This window comes from Carlito syrichta, unplaced genomic scaffold, assembly GCF_000164805.1.
Source record: "Carlito syrichta isolate Samal-C Ts95f unplaced genomic scaffold, Tarsius_syrichta-2.0.1 Scaffold314152, whole genome shotgun sequence".
NCBI classification, from domain to species: domain Eukaryota; kingdom Metazoa; phylum Chordata; class Mammalia; order Primates; family Tarsiidae; genus Carlito; species Carlito syrichta.
This window is the reverse complement of record NW_007258248.1, coordinates 283,367-308,303: the sequence shown is the minus strand read 5'-3', so window position 1 is coordinate 308,303 and position 24,937 is coordinate 283,367. Positions and strand designations below refer to the sequence as shown.

At 37.8% G+C, this 24,937-nt stretch overlaps 1 protein-coding gene and 1 pseudogene across 1 annotated transcript; one reads left to right on the top strand and one right to left on the bottom strand.

Annotated features, from left to right (window-relative positions):
• Window positions 1-346: 346 nt before the first annotated feature.
• Window positions 347-24,366, top strand: LOC103273746 (zinc finger protein 420-like). Its single transcript, XM_021719116.1, has 4 exons — window positions 347-561; window positions 4,975-5,101; window positions 5,599-5,694; window positions 21,986-24,366. Exons 1-4 carry the CDS (start codon window positions 472-474, stop codon window positions 24,364-24,366), a joined length of 2,694 nt encoding a protein of 897 aa, XP_021574791.1. The 5' UTR covers window positions 347-471.
• LOC103273740 lies at window positions 11,628-11,848 on the bottom strand (annotated as a pseudogene).
• Window positions 24,367-24,937: the final 571 nt, after the last annotated feature.

The window sequence follows — 24,937 nt, the reverse complement described above, 5'->3', positions numbered from 1 at the left end:
AAAGGATGTGCCTGAAATCTGTTACTCTCCTCTCATGCATCCCAGTGTCTGATTGCAACAACAGTCATTCATGCCTGTGGGGGCGGGGTCTGAAGTTTTATCCAATCAGTAGCGGCAGCATGAGAACCGTCCAATCAGACGCGCAGCTGGAAAGGAAGGGGCGGCTTCCGGGATCTGGCGGGGTCTTTGTCTCTGGCGCCCACACACCCAGCTTGGTCGGCTCTCCACCTCGCCTTCTCCTGCTTTCCAGGAGACCCAGGTCTTTGCGCTGCAGCCTCTGTCGCCTTGTGTCCTGCAGGTACAGGGAAAGACACAGCTAAAACCCAGGACACCGGAAGCGGGAAATGAATCCGGGACCAGCGTCCGAGAGCGGGAGGCGGCGGCTTCCGGGATCTGTCGTGTCCCTTGGTCCTTGCTCCAGAGCTCGGTGCTGTCTCCACAGCCCCCTCTTCTACCCTCCAGAGTCCCCAGATGTCTCCGCCGCGGCCTCTGTGGCCCTGTGACCTGCAGGTACTGCGAGATCCGGAGAGAGGACGCGGGACACCTGGAAGCCCGGAAATGGTGAGTGTTTGTGTCCCGGTGTTCTGGGAGGGGAGCGGCGCTTCCGGGATCTCGGGGCTTTGGTCCCTGCTCCAGCCAGGGCTCGGGGTCTGTCTCCTTTCTCCGGAGACCTAGGTGACTCTTCCGCAGCCTCTGTCCCCTGGGACCGCGGGTCCTAGAGACCCGTAGGGAGGACCCCGGACACCCGCAAGCGGGAAATGGTGTGTGCTGGCGGGCGTTCCGAGGGAGAGGGGTGGCAAAACCGTCCGGGCTGAACTTCCCCTATAGCCCTGAAGTCGAGGCCCCCGTCCCCGCCCGCCGCTCGGGCCTTGATATTCTTCAGCGCAGTGGGGCCTACGCGATTCCTCCCTCCCGGAGCCTTCTCTGGGCCCCTCTGCGCCCGTAGCCTCGCGTTCCCCAGATTGTGCGGGACGACGGGAGGGTCCCTGGGAGGATCCCACTCATGTGTGGGACAGCGGAAGGGACCCGGAGAGGATCCCACTCGTGTGCAGGGACGACGGAAGGGTCCCGGGGAGGATCCCACTGTAGTACGGGTCTCGTGCGTGGGAGGCGCTGTGGTCCGTGAGTCCCCAGTCCCTGATCCCTCCTGTTTAAGATTGAACCGTGGCACCGTTAAAATGTTAAAAGAATTTCATTTTTAAAAAATTTAATTTAATTTAATTTTATTATTATTATTATTATTATTATTTTTTGAGTTGGAGTCTCACTCTGTCGCCCAGACTGGAGTGCAGTAGCCGCTCCCGGCCACTGCAGCCTCGATCTACTGGGCTCCAGAGATCCTTCCGCCTCAGCCCTTCCAAGTAGCTGGAACTACAGGCGCGCACTACCACGCCCGGCTAATTTTTTGATTTATTGTAGAGATGAGGTCTCGCCAAGTTGCCCAGGCAGGTCTTGAACCCACGGGCTCAGGCAATGCACTCACCTCAGCCTCCCAAGGCGCGGGATTACAGGCTGAGCCCCCGAGCCCGGCTGAGCAAACAATTTCATAAGTCGGGACGTCCCCATTTATGGTTTGTGGCTGGAGTCCTCTGAGGAACTTGAAGGGAAAGGCAGGAGGAAGCAAACCACTTTCTTCAGTAACTAATTAGTGATAGTTACATAGTCAACTTATTTGGATTATTGAGTTGGAAATTTTCTGCGCATATAATGGTAGCTTTATTGGTAGTTTGTGAATTGCTTAAGTCTAAATTTTGTTTTTGTCTAATTTAGTATTTTACAAGAAATTCATTTCAGTTCATAGATTTTCTTAGGTTGGATGCCAGGACTCTACAGACATCATTCTAAATGCTCCCTATTTAATTGTTTCACACTTCACAGTAGCATGGGCTTTTCCAGCAGTTTTCCTGTGTTTGGCAAGCAGGGTCTCAAATACATGACTCTGTTCCCAGAGCCTGTTTTGGGCCCTGTAGGAAAACCTAAATTTCCAGTTTCATGCTCACATTTCCAAATGGCAGCTAGGAAATGGTGAGTGGGGTCTGATGTCCTGTTGGGAGAGGGGTGGCAGAACTGACCTTACGGAACCCACGCCTCCCCAGGAGCTCCAGAGTTTGCACCAGCATCCCAACTGGCACAGGTTGGGGCTGTGCTAGTAGCTGGGACCCCAGGATCCTGTCCTATCCCTGCATGACTCCTCACTGCGGGAGCAACTACTGCTTTTCAAATAACGGCATGATGAACTAATTTTTAAAATTACTTTTCAACATAATATTTTCATTGTGTCAGATTTTTTTCACATAGCAGTGGGTGGCTATTTTGAAAACATTTGTTTTCTGTTTCTGAGCATTGCACATGAGAGGAAAGCAGAGAATAATCCCCTGGTACTCCACTGTAAGAAATCTCTGTGTCTCCTCCTTGTATTTTCCCTAGCCACACTGCTTACTAGAATGTCTTTGAAACTTTACAGGGTGATGTGTGAATATCTTTGGAAACTTTATAGGGTGATGTGTCCTCAGCCACACTCCCGTCTTTTCTTGATTCTGGGTTTCACAATTGTCTGGGGATGACACAAGATGCCCACAGTTGGTTTCTCTGTTGGAGTGTCTAGTGAATACCAGCCTTTGGGTCGTTTCCTCCCAGAGGGCAGTCTGATGTATGGGTCAGAGCCTCTTTGTGGGGGAGGGGGGCAACTGAATGCCCTGGGGCTGATAGGAGTCTTCTAAAAAAAAGGGACCCTTTGGAACATTAAGATTTTCTTCCACCAGGCTAAGCAACATAGTGAGATCTCGAGTCCTCATCTCTACAAAAAATCAAAAATTAGCCTAGTGTGCTGGTGTGTGCCTGTAGTTCCAGCTACTTGGGAGACTGACATGGAAGGATTACTTGAGACCTGGAAAGGGTGTGGTGAGCCATGATTGTGCTATTGTACTCCAACCTGGGCAACAGAGTGATTCTGACTCACAAAAGAATTTGAGTTATGTGAGATTAAATGATGGATATTCATTAAATAGTTAGCTCATTTCCAAATAAAGTATAATACTAGGACATTAATTTCAAGACATGAGTTTTATCTTCCATACATTAAGCTTTATTCAGAAGAAAAAAAAGATGTTTAGGATGTTAGTAACCATGTCCTGTATCACATGTAAAAATGGTTTAATTAAGCCAGGCTCGGTGGCTCAGCCTGTAATCCCGTACCTTTTGGGAGGCCAAGGTGAGTGAATTGCCTGAGCCTGAGGGTTCGAGACCCGCATGGGCAACTTGATGAGACCTCATCTCTACAATAAATAAAAAATCAGCTGGGCGTGGTAGCGCATGTCTGTAATTCCGGCTACTCGGAAGGCTGAGGCAGAAGGGTCGCCGGAGCCCAGCAGTTCGAGGCTGCGGTGACCGGGAGCGGCCACTGCACTCCAGTCTGGGTGACAGAGTGAGACTCCAACTCAAAAAAAAAAAAAAAAAGGTTTAACAGCCTGTAATCCCGTGCCTTTGGGAGGCTGAGGTGAGTGGGTTGCCTGAGCCCGCGGGTTCGAGACCCGCCTGGGCAAATTGGCGAAACCTCATCTCTACAATAAATCAAAAAAAAAAAAAAAAAAAAAAAATCAGCCGGGCGTGATAGCGCATGCTTGTAATTCCGGCTACTCAGAAGACTGAGGTGGAATGATCACCGGAGCCCAGCAGGTCGAGGCTTCGGTGGCCGGGAGTGGCCACTGCACTCCAGTCTGGGCGACAGAATGAGACTCCAACTCAAAAAAAAAAAAAAACATTTATAGAGAGAACAGAGACCTCAAATAAATGTATGTAAAAATATAGCCTACATATCAGTTTTAGTTAATTGGAATTTTGGGTATAGAGCTTCTGGAAAATGTTTTTATTAGGTTTTAGGAGGGTAAACAGCAAACATTTATTTTTTCTTTTTTTGAGTTGGAGTCTCACTCTGTCGCCCAGGCTGGAGTACAGTGGCATGCTCATAGCCACTGAGACCTTGAACTGCTAGACTCAGGTGATCCTTCTGCCTCAGCCTTCCAAGTAACTGGAACCACAGGCACATGCCACCATGCCCAGCTAATTTTTTGATTTATTGTAGAGATGATGTCTCACCAAGTTGCTCAGGCTGTTCTTCAATCCCTGGGCTCCGGCAATCCTGTTACCTCAGCCTTCCAAAGTGCTGGGATTACAGGCGTGAGCCACCATACTTGGCCTAGCAAACATTTTTTTTTTAAATGGTTTTCTTTTTTTCTGATATTTATATCTACAAGAAGTTTTGAAGGTAAGGTTTATTAGCGGGCCAGGTGATCAATATTTAAAGCTGTTTGTCTTTGAAATGTTTTAATACACTATTTCCTTTCTGAGTATATAGTTTAATTGGCTTAGGAGAGTAGGCAAAAAAGATGAAACAAAGAACAAAAAAAGTGTCTATCACATTCTAAAAGTAAACCAAAATTTAAAATCAAATGTATACCTGAATATATGACTCAAAATCAGCACAAATAAACATGCATGAGACCAGAACCAAGAAGTTCTTTACCTGAGGCACTGACATTACTGCCGAGTGTGTTCAAAATACAAAAACTCAAGTTTTACCTCAAATCTCTTGAATCAGAATCTGTGTTTTAACACTTTCAGGTCATTGTTGTACACAATAGCACTTGAGAACTAACTTCTAATTCACCATGATTCTTCCACCTGAGAATTATATACAGCTGATTCTGTATGATGTAGCTATGACATTCAAAAATGTGTTGATGCCTTAGTTTTATACTTATAAATGCCTTTAGTTTTATATTTCATGTTTTATATAGGCATAATATCTATACTAGTTTTGTATATCCTATGTTTAAAAGTTTCTTATTGAGTAGTTCAAGTCACTTGTATAAATCAGAATCACTTTTCTGAACTCATTTTGTCTTGGATCCAATGAAGAACTCTACTCATGCCCGCATGGTCAGTGTGCTACTTATCTATTTATTTTTATTTCAGAGACTATTGATGTTCAGGGATGTGGCCATAGAATTCTCTCCAGAGGAGTGGGAATGCCTGGACCCTGCTCAGCGGAATTTGTATAGGGATGTGATGTTAGAGAACTACAGAAACCTGGTCTCTCTGGGTGAGAATAACTTGCCTCTGAAGTATCTAATACACTCCAAAGTTGTATTTCTGTTTTTGTGCCGAATGTCTCAAGATCGTGTGCTTTGTATGAATGAGTTTTCAGATTCCTGCTTTCAGAGCAAAAACTGAGGTTTAGGTGATGTAAAAAGTAATAGTCATTTTGTTTGATTTTGGCATTTACCTTCCTTTTTGAGGTGGTATGCAAGCTTCACTCTAGTTTACTGGTGATTCTAGAAATTCAACAGTATAAAATATTGTTGCTTCCACCTTAAAATTCTACTCCTCTCATTTTGATTGAGTCATACTTGAAAGTAAAGCTCAGGATTCACAAATTTAAAATGTTTTCTAATATTCTAAAGCGGCTGGCAGGTAGCAGTAGTTGGGGAAATAAATTTTTAGATTCTTCTATAATGTTCTCTTTACTGAACACAGTACTGAGTTGGAAATTAACAAACCTTCAACAATAATCATGTGGCTTTTTTTCTAATAAAACAGGCCTCACTATTTTTAAGCCGGCCCTGGTCACCTTTTTGGAGCACTGGCAAGAGTCCTGGAATGTGAAGAGAAAGGAGACAGTGGCCAAACACTTGGGTAGGTAGGAGTGAATGAAGCAGATACACGGGTGAAAGGTCCAAAAGTCAAAAAGGAAGATAGGTTTTGAAGTGTGAATTAGGAAGCTCTGCTTCAATGGAAATGATTTTTGAAAAATCTGAGTTTCTCTTGCTTCCCATGCTCTTAAATTATCTGACGATATTCCCCTTGTTTCTGTGATCTACCCTCAGCTTCACAATGAGAGTCAAAGTTCTCCCCTTGTCCTGTGAGGGCTTCATAATCTGATATCTTGACTTGTGGGGGTACTGTCTGGGGGGAAAATTTGTGCATGTTACTGACTTCTTTGTGTCAAGCCATATTTTAAGTTCTGTTTTTGCCTCATGTCAGAAGTGTGTGAGTAGGGTGGTCAACAGTGAAATTTGCCTCAGAAGTATAAGGAGTACTGTGGACAGGTGTCATATATTTTCTAGTTTAGTAATTTACAGTCCTATGGTGGTTCCCCAGGTGATTGTACAGAAATTGAGGTTTAATAATTTCATCAGAGAACAAAGAATCTCCCTAAATGTAAGAAAATATAACCCTATGTTTCACTTCAGCCTATCATTTTGTCTAGCCTGAATTAAGATTGGAAACTTAAATTCAATATGAGTTGGAGTCTCACTTCATCGCCCAGGCTGGAGTGCAGTGTGGCAGGCTCATGGCTACCTACCCCAGTGTTGACCTGCTGGGCTCAGACTATCCTGCCTCAACCTTCCAAGTAGCTGGAACTATAGGCATGCGCTACCACACCTTGCTAATTTTTTGATTTATTCTCGAACCCGTGGGCTCAGGCAATTCCCTCACCTCAGCCTCCCAAAGTTCTGGAATTACAGACTTGAGCCACCGTACCTGGATAGTTCTTTTTTAGATTACACAAATAACTGACATTATACAATGTTTTTATTTCTCTTTTTTTGATTACTAGAATGTTCATCTGATTCATCCATCCATGTTGTCAAACTGGCAGAATTACCTTCATTTTGGTTTAATAATAATCTGCTATGTTTTGTGAATAATTGACTATGAACATAGGGGTGCAGATATCTCTTTGACATAGTGATTTCATTTCCTTTGGCTATATACCCAGGAATGAGATTGAAAGTTTGAATGGTGCTTCTACCTTTTTTTTTGTTTTAGTCAGGGTTTTACTGTTGCCCACACTGGATTCCAGTGACATGATCACAGCCCATAGTGACCTTGACTTCCTGGGCTCAGGTGATCCTCCTGCTTCAGTCTCCTGAATAACTGGGTCTCCTGAGTAGCTGAGTAAGTAGTGTACATCATCATGCCTGGCTAATTTTTCCCTTTTTTGTAAAGACAAGGTCTCACTTTGTTGCCTAGACTGGTCTCAAACTTTTTGTCTCAAGGAATCCTCTCACTTTGACCTCCTAAAGTGTTAGTATTACAGGAGTGAGACACTTCACCTGGCCTTATTTTTAATTTTTTTGAGGGCGCTCTGTATTGTTTTCTATAATGGCTAGATCAATTTCTAAATCCGCCAACTGAGTACAAGGGTTTTGTTTTTCTCATACCTTTGCCAACATTTATCTCTTGACTCTTTGATAATAGCCAATTATCAAGTGTGATGTGATATCTCATTGTGGTTTGACTTGTATTTCTTTGATGATTAATGAAATTGAGCACCTTTTTATAAACCTGTTTGCCACTTTTATGTCATCTGTAGAGAAATATTTACTTAGGTCCTTTGTACATCTTAAAAACAGATTTCTTTTTTTTCCCCCCTATTGAGTTGTGTGAGGTCCTTGTATATTTATTTTGGATATTAAACTCGTTTTTTTTGTTTGTTTTTTTTGAGCTGGAGTCTTAATTCTGTTGCCCAGGCTGGTGTGCAGTGGCATGATCCTAGCCACTGCAGCCTCGACCTGCTGGGCTCAGGCAATCCTCCTGTCTCAGCCTTCTAAGTAGCTGGAACTACAGGCACGTGCTACCACACCCAGCTCATTTTTTGATTTATTGTAGAGACAAGGTCTCACCATGTTGCCCAGGTTAGTCTCGAACCCACAGGCTCAGGCAATTCTCTCGCTTCGACCTCCCAAAGTGCTGGGATTATAGGCTTAAGCCACCGCACCTGACCCTTGGATATTAAACTCTTATCAGATATGATTTTGGCCAATCCTTTGGTTATGTTTTTCATATTGTTCTTTGTTTCCTCTGCTGTGCAGAAATGCTTTAGTTTGATATAGTACCATTTATTTTTATTTTTTGCTTTTGTTGCTTGTGCTTTTTTTGATGTGGTATATATTCAAAAAAATCAGTTGTGCCAAGAGTAGTGTAAAAGGGATTGTTCTCTATGCTTTCTTCTAGAAGTTATAGTTTGTGGTCTTACTTTGAATGTTAATCCTTTTTGATGTATTTTTTGTATATGAGATAAATGTTTAACTTCATCATTTTGCTCTTGGGTATTTTTGCCTTATTTTTTGAAGAGACTACACTTCCTTTTTTGTGTGTGTCTTGGTGCACTTGTCAGAGATTAATTGACTGTATACACATGGCTTTATTTCTGGTTTCTATATTCTATTTCATTGGTCTGTGTGTCTGTTTTTATTTTAGTACCATACTCTTGATTAGCATCACTTTGTAATAATTTGAAATGAAACGATGTCATACCTACAGCATTGTTTTCTTTCTCAAGATTGCATTAGTTATTTTGGGTCATTTGTGGTTTCATAGAAATATTAAAGTTTTTTGTGAAAAAGACCACTTTTAATAGGAATTGCTTTGGATATGTAGATGGCTTTGTATAGTAAGGATACTTTCTCAATATTTTGGACTCAGGTGATCCTTCTGCATCAGTCTTCCAAGTAGCTGGAACCCACAGCTGTGCACCACCATATCAGGCTAGTTTTATTTTTCACTTATTGTAGAAACAGTGTCTTGCCAAATTGCCCAGGCTGTTCTTGAACCACTGAGCTCAGAAAATTCTCTTGCCTCTGCTTTTCAAAGTGTTGAGACTACAGGCATGAACCACCATGCCTGGCCAGAATTTTATACTTTTTGATACTATTGTAAGTGAAATTCTTAACTTTTTTCTCAGTGTTTCTTGTTAGCATATGAAAATGTAGCTGATTTTTATATGTTAATTTTGTGATTTCAGCATTACAGAATGGGTTTATTAGCTCTAGCTTTTTCGTTTTGTATAATGTTTAGGGTTTTTATATATATAAAATCACCTCATTTGCAAGCAGAGAGAATTTCTTTCTTTTGTTTCTAATTTGAATGCCTTTTATTTCTTTTTTTACCTAATTGCTCTGGCTCGATCTCTCAATGCTATATTGAATAGAAGCGGTAGAAATATGGGGTATTCTTGTCTTGTTCCTAATACTAGAGAAAAAATTTTCAGGATTTTATTGTTGTGTATAGTGCTACCTGAAGGCTTGTTTTATAAGTCTTTATTATGTTGAGGTACATACTTTTATACACGTATTATTTCTAGTTTTTATAAGATTGTATTGAATTTTGTCAGATACTTTTAATAAACATTTTGAGATGACTACAGTATTTTTATTCTTTACTTTGTTACTGTGGCAGTATATTATTTTTATGGATTTGTGTATGTTGAAACATCCTTGCGTCCCACAGATAAATCCTATTGTTTATGGTGTATGATCCTTTTAATGTGTTGAATTTGGTGTCTGATATTTTGTTGAGAAATAAACACAATCTTCATCACAAGAAAACCACATTGGCTTGTGGTTTTCTTTTCTTGCACTGGCTTCATTATGAGGATAATTTGGCCTTGTAAAATGAGTTTGGAAGTGTTTTCTCCCTTCATTTTATAGAAAGGTTTGGGAAAAATTGACATGAATTCTTTAAGAGCTTGGTAGAAATCACCCGTGAAGTCATTCAGTTGTGGACTATTTTTATTGGGAGATTTTTGGCTATCGTTTCAATCTTTTTCTTCATTATTGGTCTGTTTAGTGTTTCTGTTTCTTCGTGATTTAATAATGGTGAATTAATTGTTTCTAATAATTTATTTTAATTTATCCAATTTGTTGTTATGACTCTTCCTCATAGACAATATCCTTTGTAGTTCTGTGTGATCAAAGTAATGACTTGTGTGGTTTTTTTTAAAATAATTTTTTCAGGCTTTTGTTTTTTTCCCCTAGGTTAATCTAGCCAGAATTTTGTCAACTTTGTTTTCTTTTAAAAGTTCAACTCTTAGTTTCTTTTATCTCTTTCTAGCCTCTATTTAGTCTCTTTTTGCCCTAAATCTTATTATTTTCTTAATCATACTAATGTCAGGATTATTTTGTTCTCATTTAGCTTTCTTAGGCATAAAAGTTGGGTTGTGTATTTGAGATTTTTCTTCCCTTAATGTATGACTTTATTATTATAATCTTTTGTTTTAGAACTGCTTTTTTGCATCCCAGATGTTTTGGTTTCTTATGTGTCCAATTTCATTTGTCAAGATACTTTATTTTCCTTCAGATTTTTTTCATTTTCCTAAAATTATTTAGTAGCATGTTGTTTAATATGCACATATTTGAGTCTTTCAAAGAGCATGGCACTGGTATATGGTGAAGTTCTTTTTTGCTGCATCATTATATTGCCAAAGACCTGAAGAAAAGAACTTCCTTTTATAACAGACCACTTGTGATAATGAACCCATTCTTATAACAAGTAAATTAATCTATTTATGAGAGTACTGCTTTCATGGCCTAATCACTTAAAGGTTCAAACTCTTAATTCCATCACAACGGCTATTAAATTTTAACCTAAATTTTAGAAGTGACATTCAGTCTATAGCACCATCTATTTACTGGAATTTAAAGTCTGTATGTAATTATTGTTATGTAAGAAGTTTCTATTGCAGTGTTGTTTTCATTTTATAGTTTCTTAGTTTTCTTTTTTCTCTTGTGCTGTCATCTCTTTTGTTTTGCTTTTTATTCTTTTGTTACATGCTTTGATTTCTTTCTCTTTTAAAAAAAAGTCTGCTACTTTTTTTAGAGGATTTTGTGACACATAAAACATTTATAAACATTTAGACAGCAATTTAACTTAAGTGCATAGAATTACTCTACAAGATTTCTCCCCTCCACACATTTTATATTAGATCATATGTTAAAACTTTTTATATTGTATATCCATTAACAAATTATTGTGGCAACACTTATTTTAAATACTTTTGTACCTCTTTTACTAGAGTAAATAAATGTTATGTACTACCATTACAGTATTAAAATATTGAATTTCACTATGTGTTTACCATTTCAAGTGGGATTTATGCTTTTATATGTTTTTATATTGTTAGCATTTCATCATTTCAACTTGAAGAATTCCCTTCAACATTTCTTATAAGGCAGGTCTAGTGATAATGAATTGTCTCACCTTTTTCTTGCAGGGATTGACGAGTGTGAATGTCTTGATTTCTCCTTTAATTCTAAAGAATAGCTTTGTTGGACATAGTCTTCTTAATTGTCAGGGTTTTTTTGTTTTGTTTTGTTTACTTGTCAGCACTTTGAATATGTGATCTTACCCCCACCTGGCCTGCAAGGTTTCTTTGAAAACTCTGCTGATAACATTATAAAAATTCACTTATGTATGAAGAATCTCTTATTGCTTTGAAGATTCTCACCTTGTCTTTGAAGTTTGATGCTTTAATTATAATGTGTCCTGGGACAATCTTTATTAAATTCTTGCTGTGAGTATTTTGAGTTTTGTGAACCTAAATGTTCATATTATTTCCAAGATTTGGGAATTTATAATACATCATATCTTTAAATAATTTTTTTTTTTTTTTGCCTTTATTTCTCTGCTCCACCTGAAAATTCTTTTTTTTGCCCCCCAGTATTCAACTTTATTGAGGGCATGAGTGACTTCAAGGGATCCCTGGGTGTCTGGGAGTTCTGTCTGGCATCTGCCTGGATAGTGGCCCCATGGCTGGCTAGGGATGAGATCTCTACCACCTGAGTTTATTTGAAGGTGTGACTCTCTGCTCAACCCTTCCTAAAGCTTTTGGGCCCAAACGTGGCTGACTAGCAGGGGTGGTTGCAGTAGGGCTGCTTTCATGATTGGTGTGGGCTCTGGAGGTCAGCATCTCACACTTCGGGCAGGGCTGGTACTAGTCCTTACCCAGGGAGGTAACCCGCTCAGTGCAGTATACCTTCTTGTTGCATTTGGGTTACTTGGACATGGCAGTGCAGGGTCCGTGATGCAATGATTGGGACTCAAAAATCCTAATATATATATTTGTTTACTTTTGAACAAATTTATAAATTCCATAGGACCGTCATGTGTTCCTTGCTCTTTGATTGATTTATTTTCCTTCTAATTGACTACTTTTACATGACTTGCCTTTGAGTTTGCTGATTTTTTTTCCCCCTGCTTGCTGATTTTTTTTTCCTTGCATAAATAAGTCTCCTGTTAAAGCTTTGTGTTTCATTTTTCAGTTGTCATTCTTTTTTAAAGAGACAGGGTCTTGCTTTATGATCCAGACTGGAGAGCAGTGGTGCAATTATAGCTTACTGCCACCTTAAATCCCTGGCACGAAGTGATCCTCTTTTTTTCATTTTCTTAAAGTGCTGGGATTATAGGTATGAGCCATTGTATCTGGCCCAAATTCTATCATAGTTTACTTGAGTTCCAGGATTTTGGTTAGTTTCTATTTTATAGTTTTTAATTCTATTAAAATTATCATTTTCTTTGTGCTTTGTTCCATGAAATTTTTGGATATATATCTGTTATTTTGCATCTAGATGACATTTTGAAACCTTTGTTAACCAATTCTCAGATCTCCATTTCTTTAGAGATGGTTATTAAAGCTTAATTAGTTTCCTTTGGTAGTTTTATGTTCACCTGATACTTTATGATTGATGTGGCCTTAGATTTGTGTCCTTGAATCTGAAAGAGCAAATACCTCTTCAGTCATTGACTAGTTTGGAGAAGTAAATACCTTCTCCCTTTGGGTTTCTAGGCTGATGACATTTCCACTGAGATTATAATTGAGTGTGTTGGAGCCAGGTCGCATGACTGCAACTGAATCTACAAGTGGGTTCCATGGTTGGCATACCTGTTATTGGGGCACCAGACAGTTTTGGATCCTGTCCATTTCCTGGGGAGACTGAACTTTTTTTGGAATTTTGATCAGTAGGACTGGTGATGAGATAAAGAAATGCCAATGTTTTTGTAGATGGGAGGGCTGATAGAATAAATGTGGACAGGTGTCTCTGGGAGGGGTCTCACCTAGTCATTGTCCAGACCCCTGGATGGGCAGGACTGACCCCCTGATCACAGCAGAGAGGGACCTGAACAGAGTCATAGGGCTGCTGTGGGACACAGCTGAGACCAAAGTCTTAGCTGTGTCTCTGAGTCCATGGTATGTCTCCCTCCAGGTTTCTGTGTAGGCAGGACTGCTCCCAGACCCTGGCTGACAGAGACTAGAGGTGAGTTACAGGGCTGCTTTGAGATTCACAGTGAGATTGATGTTAGCAGACTGTCTTCATGGACAGATATGTACTTGTAAGCAGGTCCCAGGTTGAGCACAACTGCTCCTGAACTGTGGCTACGTGTTTCTAGAGCCAGGATACCAATACTGCTTCAAGATCCACATTGAGATCAATGCTGATAGTCCTACATCCAGGGGCATAGGTGGATGTTTCCCCCTGAGTGTCCCTGGTGACCAGGACTTGTTCCAGATCATGGCTGCAGGGTGAAGAAGGTGGGTTTTGCCTGATTCAGGGGCCACAGACAGAACCAGATCTGTAGGCCTGTCCACTGAGACAAGATTAATCCTCCTAGGTATCTTGGCAAATGGTTCTAGTGGCAGTACTGAGGCTAAATGGGCTATAGCTAAGATGACAGTGGGATGTAGTCATTTTTTTGTTGTGTAACTGGGACCACAATTGTCAAGCCTGCACCTCAGGCAGAATTGGTCATGCCTGCCTAGTGCCCAAGACAAAGGAGGCAAGGAAGACAATTGGAGAGGGCAGGCCCTCACATGAGGGGCAAGCTTAACAAAATAAATATGCAGTGCCTGTTAGTTTAAATTTAAGTTTATGCAGCCGTCAAGAAATCATTAAGATTCATGTTGATCTTTTCCAGTCTGTATCTATATTTTGGTATAGTTTAATTCTGAATATTTACTTTATATTTTAGTAGTTTGTTACCATATTTTATAACATTTAGGTTTTTCCTTTATTTGCAAATTTAAAGATTTTCTGTATTAAAACCATTATATTTACTGTAATAATAATACCAATATACTAATAGCATAATAATGAAAGTTTCCTAGTATCTTAAATGCTTACTTATTAAAAATGTCTGATTAGAACCTATTATTATTGATAGTAATGCATTTTCTGTGCAGTTTTACTGCCGTTCATTGAATTCCAGTGATATAAAATGCCTAGTCTTTAAGGGTGCACACAGTTGAAAACTAAGTATCTAAAGGATTAATTTTAATAGCATGTCTATGTAGCATTTGATATTTTATGCATTAACATTTATCTTATTCTTGCTTTCAATTCTATAATATTGCGGAATTTTCTTCTGAGATGGTGTTTCCTCAGATCAGTTGCTTTTAAACCTTGATATTATGAATTGGATGATAATTTTTAACTCTATACCCTTTATGACTATGAGATGTTTATATCTCAGTTATATGCCTGTTGCCTATTAAACTATCTATGTGCTTTTTGCCTGTGTAAATGTTGCCTCTACTTTCATGACTTTTGTTGTATTTTTTAAAATTTATTTAATGATTATTTTATTCTATGTGAGTAGTGAAGAAAAAAATTGAAGTTAGAATCTATTGTGTGAATGCATATAATTATGTAAGATACTTTTTTTATTTGAAGGTGGTTTTGGGGAAATTTTGTTACGATCTCTTTTAGGTAGTCCTACTTTTTTTTTTTTTTGAGTTGGAGTCTTACTCTGTCCCCCAGACTGTAGTGCAGTGGCACACTCCTGGCCACTGCAGCCTCTATCTGCTAAGCTCTGGCTGCCCTTTCACCTCAGCCTTTCACGTAGCCAGAACTATAGGCATGTACTACCATGCCCAGCTAATTTTTTATTTATTGTAGAGACGAGGTCTCACCAAGTTGCCCGGGTGCGTCTTGAACTTGTGGGCTCAGGCAATCCACTTGCCTCGGCCTCCCAAAGTGCTGGGATTACAGGCTGAGCCACCAAGGCTGGTCAGTCCTATATTTTAATTGTGAAAAACATGCAATTGTCATCTTAAACATTTTTACATGTACAGTTTAGTAGTGTTCCTTACAGTTGCGTTGTTTTGGAAGGGGTTTCCAGCTCATTCTTATTTCACAAATAAAAGTGATATCCATTAATCAACAGATTGTTAATTCCTCCTCTGTCCAGCTTCTAAAGAAAGCCATTCTGCTTTATGTTCCTCTGAGGATGACTACTTTAAATATTTTATATAAATGTGACCATACAATGTATGCTTCTTTTTGACTGTCTTATATCACTTAACATAATGTCCTCTAGGTTTGTACTTATTGTTATACATGTCTTGGTGTCTGTTATCTAAGGTGGGAAATATTCCACTGAATGTATGTGTCACATTTGTTTAATCTCCTTATCTATAAAGGGACATTTAGGTTTCTTTTAGGTATTCTGTGTATTGTGGCAATGTACATGGTAGTGTAAATATCTATTACATTGTCAATATATTTGAGATATTTTGGATACACTGATGTAATACCATGTTCATGTTCTTGGTTTTGTTGCCTGGGTTTTTGATATTATATCCAAAAGAATTATTGCCAAGACCAATTGTTATGAAGCTTTTAAAAAATGTATTCTTCTAGGAGTTTTATGGTTATTGGTCTTATGTTTACATCTAAGTTAATTTTTTAAATTGAAATCTTGCATTTGTGCATATATATATTATAAAATGGTTAAATCCAAGTATTTAATGTATTCATTACCTCATGTGGTTGTTATTTTGTGTATGTGGTGCAAGCATTTAAAAGCCTCTTTTCTAGCTTTTTAAAAAATATATTTTTAAAAGTTTCCTTTAGAGTCAGGATCTCACTCTGCCACCCAGATTATAGTGCAGTGGCATGATTATATAGTTCATTGTAACCTTGTATTGCTTGGCTCAAGCAATTTTCCTACCTCAGCTTCCCAAATAGGACTATAGGTATGGGTCGTCCTGCTCAGCTATTAAAAAAAAATTATAGAGATGAAGTTTCATTATGATGTGATCTTTCTGACTCAGCCTCCCAAAGGGAGAAAGTGTGAGCTCTTATGCCTGGCCTCACTTAGCTATTGTATATTATGATACCTTCCTGTTAACCATTGTCCTACTGTGCGTAAGAACACCAGAACTTATTCTTTTCTATCTAATTGTAACCTTATACCTGTTAGCCAATCAGTATCTTTTTATCCTCTCCCTCTATTTGCTAGTAAATGTCATACTCTCTGCTTCTATCAATTCTATAAACTTTTTTTTTTAACTTGCTCATTTGAGTGAGACCATGAAGTGCTTGCTTTCTGTGTATGGCTTACTTCACTTAAATCTGATATTCTTCAGGTCACTCCATGTTGTTGGAAATTACAGGATTTTATTTGTTCTTATGGCTGAAGAATATTTCATTGTGCATACACATCACTTTTTTTCATTTATCTCTTGCTGTGCATTTGGGTTGAGTCTGTATTCTGTCTATTATAAATAGTGCTGCAGTAAACATGGAAATGCAGGTATCTTTATGGCACTCTGATTTCTTTTCTTTTAGATATAAGGGGTACCCTCTCCAAAAAACCCTGGAATTTTTATAAAAATTGTGTATTTATTCTTACATGTTTTAATATCAATCACCTTCAAAATATTCTTTGTTTGATGCAATACACCTATCAAGATACTTTTTCCACTGCTCAAAACAGTTTTTGAGCTCATCAATTCTGATGTTTTTAGTGCTTTTGCCATTTTTTGTTTCACCCCTTCCACATTAGCAAAGTGTTTCGCTTTGAATTAGGGGAAACAAAACAAGAGAAAAAGACTTCTTCAATCAGGGGAAACAAAACAAGAAGTCACTCAGGGCAAGAGTATGTGAATAGGGAGGGTAACTCATGGGGGAATGCCATTTTTGGTTCAAAAAAAAATTGCTGAAAACTCAGCATGTTGTGTGCCAAGGGTACTTGTAAATCACCCATTATGAAATGGGCAAATTAGTTGAAAGAATCTCCAAAAAAAAATTCACTGAAGCCAGTTGCAGCCTCTCACAATGATGCTGGCTGGTACACTGATGTCAGTGGGTTCCTAGAACACAAATTTTGTTGGGAAGCCTATAATTCAAGGGGCCTGCCCTTCAAAAAATAAGTCAATTTTGGGGATGGGTTCTCTTTGTATATCCAGTCATGGAATTGCTGGATCATATGGCAGCTTTATTTTTAATTTTTTGAGGAAGTTCCATACAATTTTTATAGTGCCCATACTAATGTATAATCCCTCCAACGCTGTGAAAGCATTTGCATTTCTTCACATCCTTACTAATACTTTTTGTGTTTTTATTTTTTGTCTGGAGTGAGGTAGTGTCTCATGGTTTGAATTTGCATTTCCTTGATAAGTGGTGACATTGAGCATCTTTTTATGTACCTGTTGTCCATATGTATGTATTTCTTCTTTTGAGAAATATCTGTTGAAGTCTTTTGACCATTTTAAAATTGGGTTATATGTTTTTTTGTTTTGTTTTGAATTTTGAAAGTTTCTTATATATTTTGAACATTAAGCTCTTGTCATATGTATAGTTTATGAATATCATCTCCCATAGTGTAGGTTATATCTTCACACTGTTAGTTGTTTCCTTCAACATGCAAAGCTTTTCAGTTTGATGCAATCTCTGTTGCTCATTTTTGCTTATTTCCTTTGTTTTCAAGACCTTTTTTTTTTTTGAGTTGGAGTCTCACTCTGTCGCCCAGGCTGGAGTGCACTGGCACACTCAGAGCCACCCCAGCGTCAACCTGCTGGGCTCCGTCGATTTTTTAGCCTCAGTCTTCCATGTAGCCGGAACTCTAGGCACGTGCTTCCTTGTCCAGCTAATTTTTAATTTATTGTAGAGACGAGGTCTCGCCAAGTTGCCTGGGTTGGTCTCAAACCCGTGGACTCAGGCAATTCGCTTACCTCGGCCTCCCAAAGTGCAGGGATTACAGACTGGACCACTGAGCCCGGCCTCAAGTCTTATGTTTAAAAGTCTTTCCCAATTCAATGTTGTTGTAAAGTATTCCCCCTGTTTCTGTGTAATTGTTTTGTAGTTTTTCAGTCTTTAATCTATTTTGAGTTCATTTTTATATGGTGAGGAATAGGGTTCTATCCTTATTCTTTTGTGTATAGATATTCAGTTTTTCTTGTATCATTTATTGAAGACAATTTTTTTCCTCCAAAGTGTGTTTGTGGCATCTTTGTTGAAAACCAGTTTGTTTTAGGAGCATGAATTTATTTCTGGGCTCATTGGGTACATTGGTCTATTATGGTAGTCCAGTGCTGCTTTGATTACTGTAGTTTTGTTGTACATTTTAAAGTCAGGGAGTGTGATGCCATCTCATTTTTTTTTCCCCCTCAGGTTTGCTTTGGCTATTCAGGGTGTTTTGTGATTCTGTATCATTTTATAATTTTTTTTTCTCTTTCTGTAAAGAATGTCATTGATATTTTGGTAGGAATTGCATTAAATCATTAGATCACTCACTTTGGGTAATATGGCCATTTTAACAATATTCTTTCAATTCTTGAACATATGATATCTTTATTCATGTATATTCACTTTTTTTGTCCATGCTTTACAGTTTGCAGTTTAGAGATCTTTTATGTTTTTAGTTAAGTATATTGCTAGGTATCTTAATGTTCTTTAGCTATTATATATGCAGAAAAACATTTTACGAAATTCAATATTCTTTATATTAAAACCCAACAAATTAGATATATTAGATATGTACCTCAAAGAAGGCCACATATGACAAACCAATGCTAACAAATTGAACAGAAAAAAGATGAAAACTTTTTCTCTGAGATGTGTAGCTAGACAAGGATATCCACCTTAAGCACTCCTGTTCAACATAGTACTAAAAGTTTTATCAGAGCTATTAGTGAGAGATAATTAGTAAAAGATATCCAAATTGGAAATTGAGAGATAATTAGTAAAAGATGTCCAAATTGGAAAGGAGGAGGTGAAATGCTATCTGTTTGTACACAAACTGTTCTTATATATAGAAAACCCTAAATATCACACCAAAAAACAATTAGAACTAATAAATTAAGTCAAGTTGTAGAGTATATAATGAACATGCAAAAAATAGTAGCAGTTCTGATAGCAAACCATCTGAAATTTTTAAAATTTCATTTAGAGTATCCACAAAAACACGTCATCTCATTTAAGTTATTTGCCTATGACACAAGGTAAAGTCCAACTTACTTTTTTCTCATATGGATTTTCAGTATTTTCAACCTTATTGGTTGAGGAGACTGTTCTTTTATCACTGTGACTTCTTGTTGAGGATAAGTTGGAGTTTTGTGTTATTTGAGGGCCATTTTTATGGTTCACTTGACTATCATTTGGTTCTTTGATGTTGGGCCATGTGTCTTGGTTACTTTGATGTTTTGTGGCTTTCTTGAGAGTTTGATCAGGTGAGAAACAGCTCCCTGTTCCAGCCTTTCTAGAATGACTTACTGACACAGTTCATGTTACACATTCTGAGTGGGGGTGTTGCTTACATTGTGTCTTCTGTTAAAATAGCCCCAGGAACTCTTGTTGAAGATAAGTTTTCAATATACATGATGGTTTGTTTCTGGGATCTCCAGTCTGTTCTATCACCTATTTGTCTTCATGCCAGTAGCACATAGTTTTGATTACTATAACTTTGTAATATGAAATTGAAGTATGATACCTCTCTATTTTTTTTTCTTTTGCAAGATTGTTTGACTATTTGTGTTCCTTAGGATTCCATAAACATTTTAGAATATTTTAATACTTCTTGCAGAAAGTTCCATTGGTGTTTTGAACAAGTATATTGAATCTATAAATTACTGGGTAGTATTGACATTTGACAATATGAACTTTCCCACTCTTGATCCAAGAGTATGGTTGAAAGTTTTTTTAATTTCCACATAATGTTTGGCATACAAGAATTATTTCTGTTTTTGACTTCTGGTTTTCTTCTAATATACTCAGAAATGATAGTTTATATGATTTCTGTCTGTTAACGTCATTTTTGTCTCTTTTGTAACTTTTGAATCTCTGAGTATAATGTTTCTTGTACATCTCTGTTGGCTTCTAGATAGAGTAGGTTGAGCCTCTTTAAGCTTTAGACCATTTTCTTTCTCAAATTTGGAAACTGCTTAGCCGTTATTTCATCAAAAAAGTTACCTACTATTTTTTCTCTTCTTATTCTATGCTACCCATTATGATGGTATTTCATAGGTTCTTTAAGCTCCATTTTTGCTTTTTTTCTGTTTTCTTTTTGTCCTCTTGTCCTTATAATTTCGAATGACCTATTATCCAGCTTGCTGTTTTTTTCCTTCTGCTAGATCAAGTCTGGTGTTGACATTCTCTATGAATCTTTAAATTCAGTTATTTTATTTTTGAGCTCCACACCTTATATTTTGTTTTTGTCATTTAAATGTCTTTGTTGATTGTCTCATTCTCTTCATGCATTATTTTTCTTCTTTTGATTAGTTGTCTGTGTTTTTATTTAGCTTTTTTGGCACGTTTAAGTTAGTTATTTTAACCAAGCATGGTCGCTTGTGCTTGTAATCTTGGGAGGCTGAGGTGGGAGAAGCACTTTAAGTGAGGAGTTTCAGACCAGCCTGGATGACATAGCGAGACCTTCTGTTAAATACTTTTTAAAAGAAATTAGTTGTTATACTGTGTGCCTTAGTTTCAGCCCCTTTGGAGGTTGAGGTAGGTGAACCCCAGAAGTTTGAGGCTGCTGTAAACTATGATTACATCACTCACTCTAGCCTGTGTGACAGAGTGAGACCTTGCCTTTTAAAAAAAAATTGAAAAAATTAATTCATATATCTCTACTTCTTGTGGTTCCCTTGACTATATAGTTTGGTTCCTTGATTGGGCCACAGGTCTTGGCTACTTTGATGTTTTGTGGCATTCTTGAGAGTCTTATCAGGTGAAAAACAACCTCCTGTTCCAGCCTTTCTAGAATGGCTTACTGACATAGTTTGTGTTGGACATTCTAGGTGGGTGTGTTGCTAACATTGTATCTTCTGTGGACTGCTGTGTTTGTTTTTTTATTGTTGTGAAATAGGTTTTCATTTCATTTTTAAAAGAGATTTTGATTTTTTGTTTATCTGAGTTAGTGTGATAGGTGGTTGTTTGTCTCACGACAATCATTCATATTTGTCTTCAGTTGGCCCAACCTGTCATTTTAACTATATCTAATTTTCTTTAATATTGCATTTAAAAAAAAAAAGCCAGGGCATGGCAGTACATGTCTGTACTTCCAGTTACTTGGGAGGCAAAGGATGGTGGCTCACTTGAGTCCAGCAGGTTAAGGGTATGGTGAGCCATGAAGGTGCCACTGCACTTAAGCCTGGGATATAGAATGAGACCCTGCAGCACACACTCACAGAAAAGAAGATTCAGAAGGTATAAGCACCTTGAATTGGGGTTTGATTAAATAAAAATAAGTAAAGAAATAAAATAGCCACAAAATAACACAAAATTTTTGACACGTTCTTTTGTTGTTGTTGCTTGTTTGTTTTTTTCTGAAGCACAAATGAGGAGTGAAATGTTTTTTTCTAACTGAGTTTTGCTATGGTGATCAGTTGTAAGAAACATTTTCTTCTATATATGGTATTACTGGCTTTGAGGCTTTGGTCAGGTCACCTGGGGTGCTGTAGACCTGACTTTTTTCATCCTGTTTATTTAAGTTGTATATTGATTAAAAGTTGACTTTAGTTTTTGCTTTAACTATGACTGTGTTCTGAGCTTGGCTCTTTTTTTTGGTCAGAATCTCACTCTATCACATAGACTAAAGTGCAGTGGCATGCTCACAGCTATCATACTCTTGACCTCCAAGCTCAGGTGGTTCTTCAACTTCAGCCTTTCAAGTGGCTAGAAATACAGGCATTCACTGACATGTCTGGTTAATTTTTTCATTTATTTTAGAGACTAGGTTTCATCATGATGCCCAGGCTGATCTTGAATTCCTGGGCCCAGGTAATCTTCTCACCTTGGCCTCCTAAAGTGCTGGGATTGCAGGTGTGAGCCACCATGCCTGGCTAGAATAGTTTTGTATATTAGATATATATAGTATTCACTGGAATCTAGTCATTGAAATGTTTGAAAATTTTTATGTCTTTCAGAGTTGTATTCTCATTACGCACAAGACCTGTTGACACAGCAGCATGTAGAAAATATATTCCCAAGACTGATACTGAGAAAAAATGCAACATGCTCTCTTGATAATTTACAATTAAGAAAAAACTGGAAAAGTCTAGATGAAAGTGAAATGCAAAGGAAATGTTCTAGTGCTTATGTCCAATGTACAACAGTTAACCATAACAGAAGTTTAACTGCAAAAGTAGATGAAGAACATGGTACAGAACCATGTGTTTCTGTAAGTGAATATCAATGTCAGTCTTTGACATGTATTGTTTGTGATGAAACTCAGAAAAACTTTAATCATGACTCAAGTCCTACTAAATGTCAGAGTACTGATGCTTCAGAGAATTACGATTGTAGCAAATGTGGGAAAATCTTTCATCAGTCCTCAAAATTTATCCATCAGAATATTTGCATTCTCCAGAAATATTACAAATGTAATGAATGTGGTAAAAATTTTAGCCAGTCCTCAAATCTTATTCAACATGAGATCATTCACACTGGAGAAAACTCAAGCATATGTAATAAAGGTGGAAAAGTCTTCAGTCAGTCACTTCATCTAAATAGAAATAAAAAGAATCATACTGGTGAGATACTCTACAAATATATAGAACGGGGAAAAGTCTCTAGCCACTACTCATACCTTATACAACATCAGACAGTTCATAGTGGTGAGAAGCCCTGTAAGCATAAAGACTGGGGCAGAGTCTTTTATGATAGCTCACATCTTACTCATCATCAGGATATTCATATTAGAGAGAAATCATACAAAAGAAAAGAGTGTGGCAAAGCCTCCAACTGTAGTTCATACTTTATTAAACGTCATAAAATTCATACTGGAGAAAAATCCTACAAGTGTGAAGAATATGGTAAAACATTCTACTTTAGTTCAGCCCTTACTCAACATCAGAAAATTCATACTGGAGAAAAGCCCTACAAATACAAAGAATGTGGCAAGATGTTTGCTCATTCCTTAAGTTATGTTCTGCATCAGAGAATGCATAATGGAATCAAACATTACAGATGTAAAGAATGTGGCAGAACTTTTTACTGTAGTTCACACCTTGTTCAACATCAGAGAATTCACACAGGAGAGAAACTCTACAAATGTAAAAAATGTGGTAAATCATTTGCTTATTTTTCAAAACTTATTCAACATCAGAGAATTCATACTGGCCAGAAGCTTTACAAGTGTCAAGAATGTGGCAAAGCCTTTTATTTTAGTACAAACCTTATTCAACATCAAAGAATTCATACTGGAGAAAAACCCTACAAATGTACAGAATGTAGTAAAGCATTTTCTTATTCCTCAAGTCTTATTCAGCATCAGAGAACTCATTCTGGAGAGAAACCATACAAATGTAATGTATGTGGCAGAGCCTTTTATCGTAGTTCACAGCTTGTTGAACATCAGAGAATTCACACTGGAGAGAAACCCTTCCAGTGTAAAAAATGTGATAAATTATTTAGACATCGATCAGCCTTTACTCAACATCAGAAAACTCATACTGGAGAGAAGCCCTACAAATGTACACAATGTGACAAAGCCTTTAATTCTAGTTCAAACCTCACTCGACATCAGAGAATTCACATAGATGAAAAATCACGCAAATGCAAAGAATGGGGTAAAGTACTTTGCTTTAGTCCACAACTTGGTCATCAAAAAATCCACAGTGGAGTTAAACCATACAAATGTAACAACTGTGGTAAATTATTTGCTCATTCTTCAAGTCTAAATGCACATCTGAGAGTTCATACTGGAGAGAAACCCTTCAAATGTAAAGAATGTGGCAAGGCCTTTTACTTTAGTTCAAGTCTTCGTGGTCACCTGCAAATTCACAGTGGAGAGAAACCATACAAATGTAAAGTATGTGGTAGACTCTTTCGTTGTAGTTCGCACCTTATAATTCATCAGAGAATTCATACTGGAGAGAAACCCTTCAAATGTAAAGAGTGTGGCAAAGCCTTCACATGTAATTCACACCTTACTAAACATTGGAGAATCCATACTGGAGAAAAACCCTACAAATGTAAAGAGTGTGGTAAAGCCTTCATGTGTAATTCATACCTTACTAAACATAGGAGAATTCATACTGGAGAGAAACCCTACAAATGTAAAGAGTGTGACAAAGCCTTCACATGGAATTCATACCTTTCTAAACATCAGAGAACTCATACTGGAGAAAAGCCTTTCAAATGTGTAGCATGTGGCAGATCTTTTACTCGGTCCTCAAGTCTTAATACACATCAAAGAATTCATACTGGAGAGAAACCCTACAAATGTAAAGAATGTGGCAAATCATTTAAATGGTCCTCAAATTTGACTCAACATAAGATAATTCATATTAGAGAAACACTTTAAGCATAATTAAGGTGCCAACAGTTTTGTGCAAAATATAAAATTTCAAAATCACTGTAGAGTTTATAGATAAAGAAACATTATAGATGTGATAAACATGAGGAACTATTTAGTCAAAACTTAAGTCTGAGTCGGTCAGAAGATTTACATGAGCAAAGACTGCATAGAACCAGAGTACTTATTCTATAGAATAATCTAATGACATTGCCAAAAGGTAATTTATTTGCCAATGTTTCCCAAAAATCGGGAATATTGATGTTATGGCAGATATATCTTTTAGTAACTAAATATTGGAACTGACATTTCATACATTTCATTGCACTGTACCAACCTAAAATGAGTCACTAACCACCTACTGGTTACACAAGAGTGTGTACACTGGGAGGTAGGGATCATTGTGACCCATGGTGGAGGCTACCCCACAAATAGGCCAAGAAGAGACACATGGACCTGATTTTAAACAAAATGGAGAAGCATTGTAATGTTTATTGCCACAGTGTGACAGTATCTAAATTTCATTATAGTGGGTCTTGGGAAATTATAATTCTCATTATAGTGGGTCTTGGGAAATTAG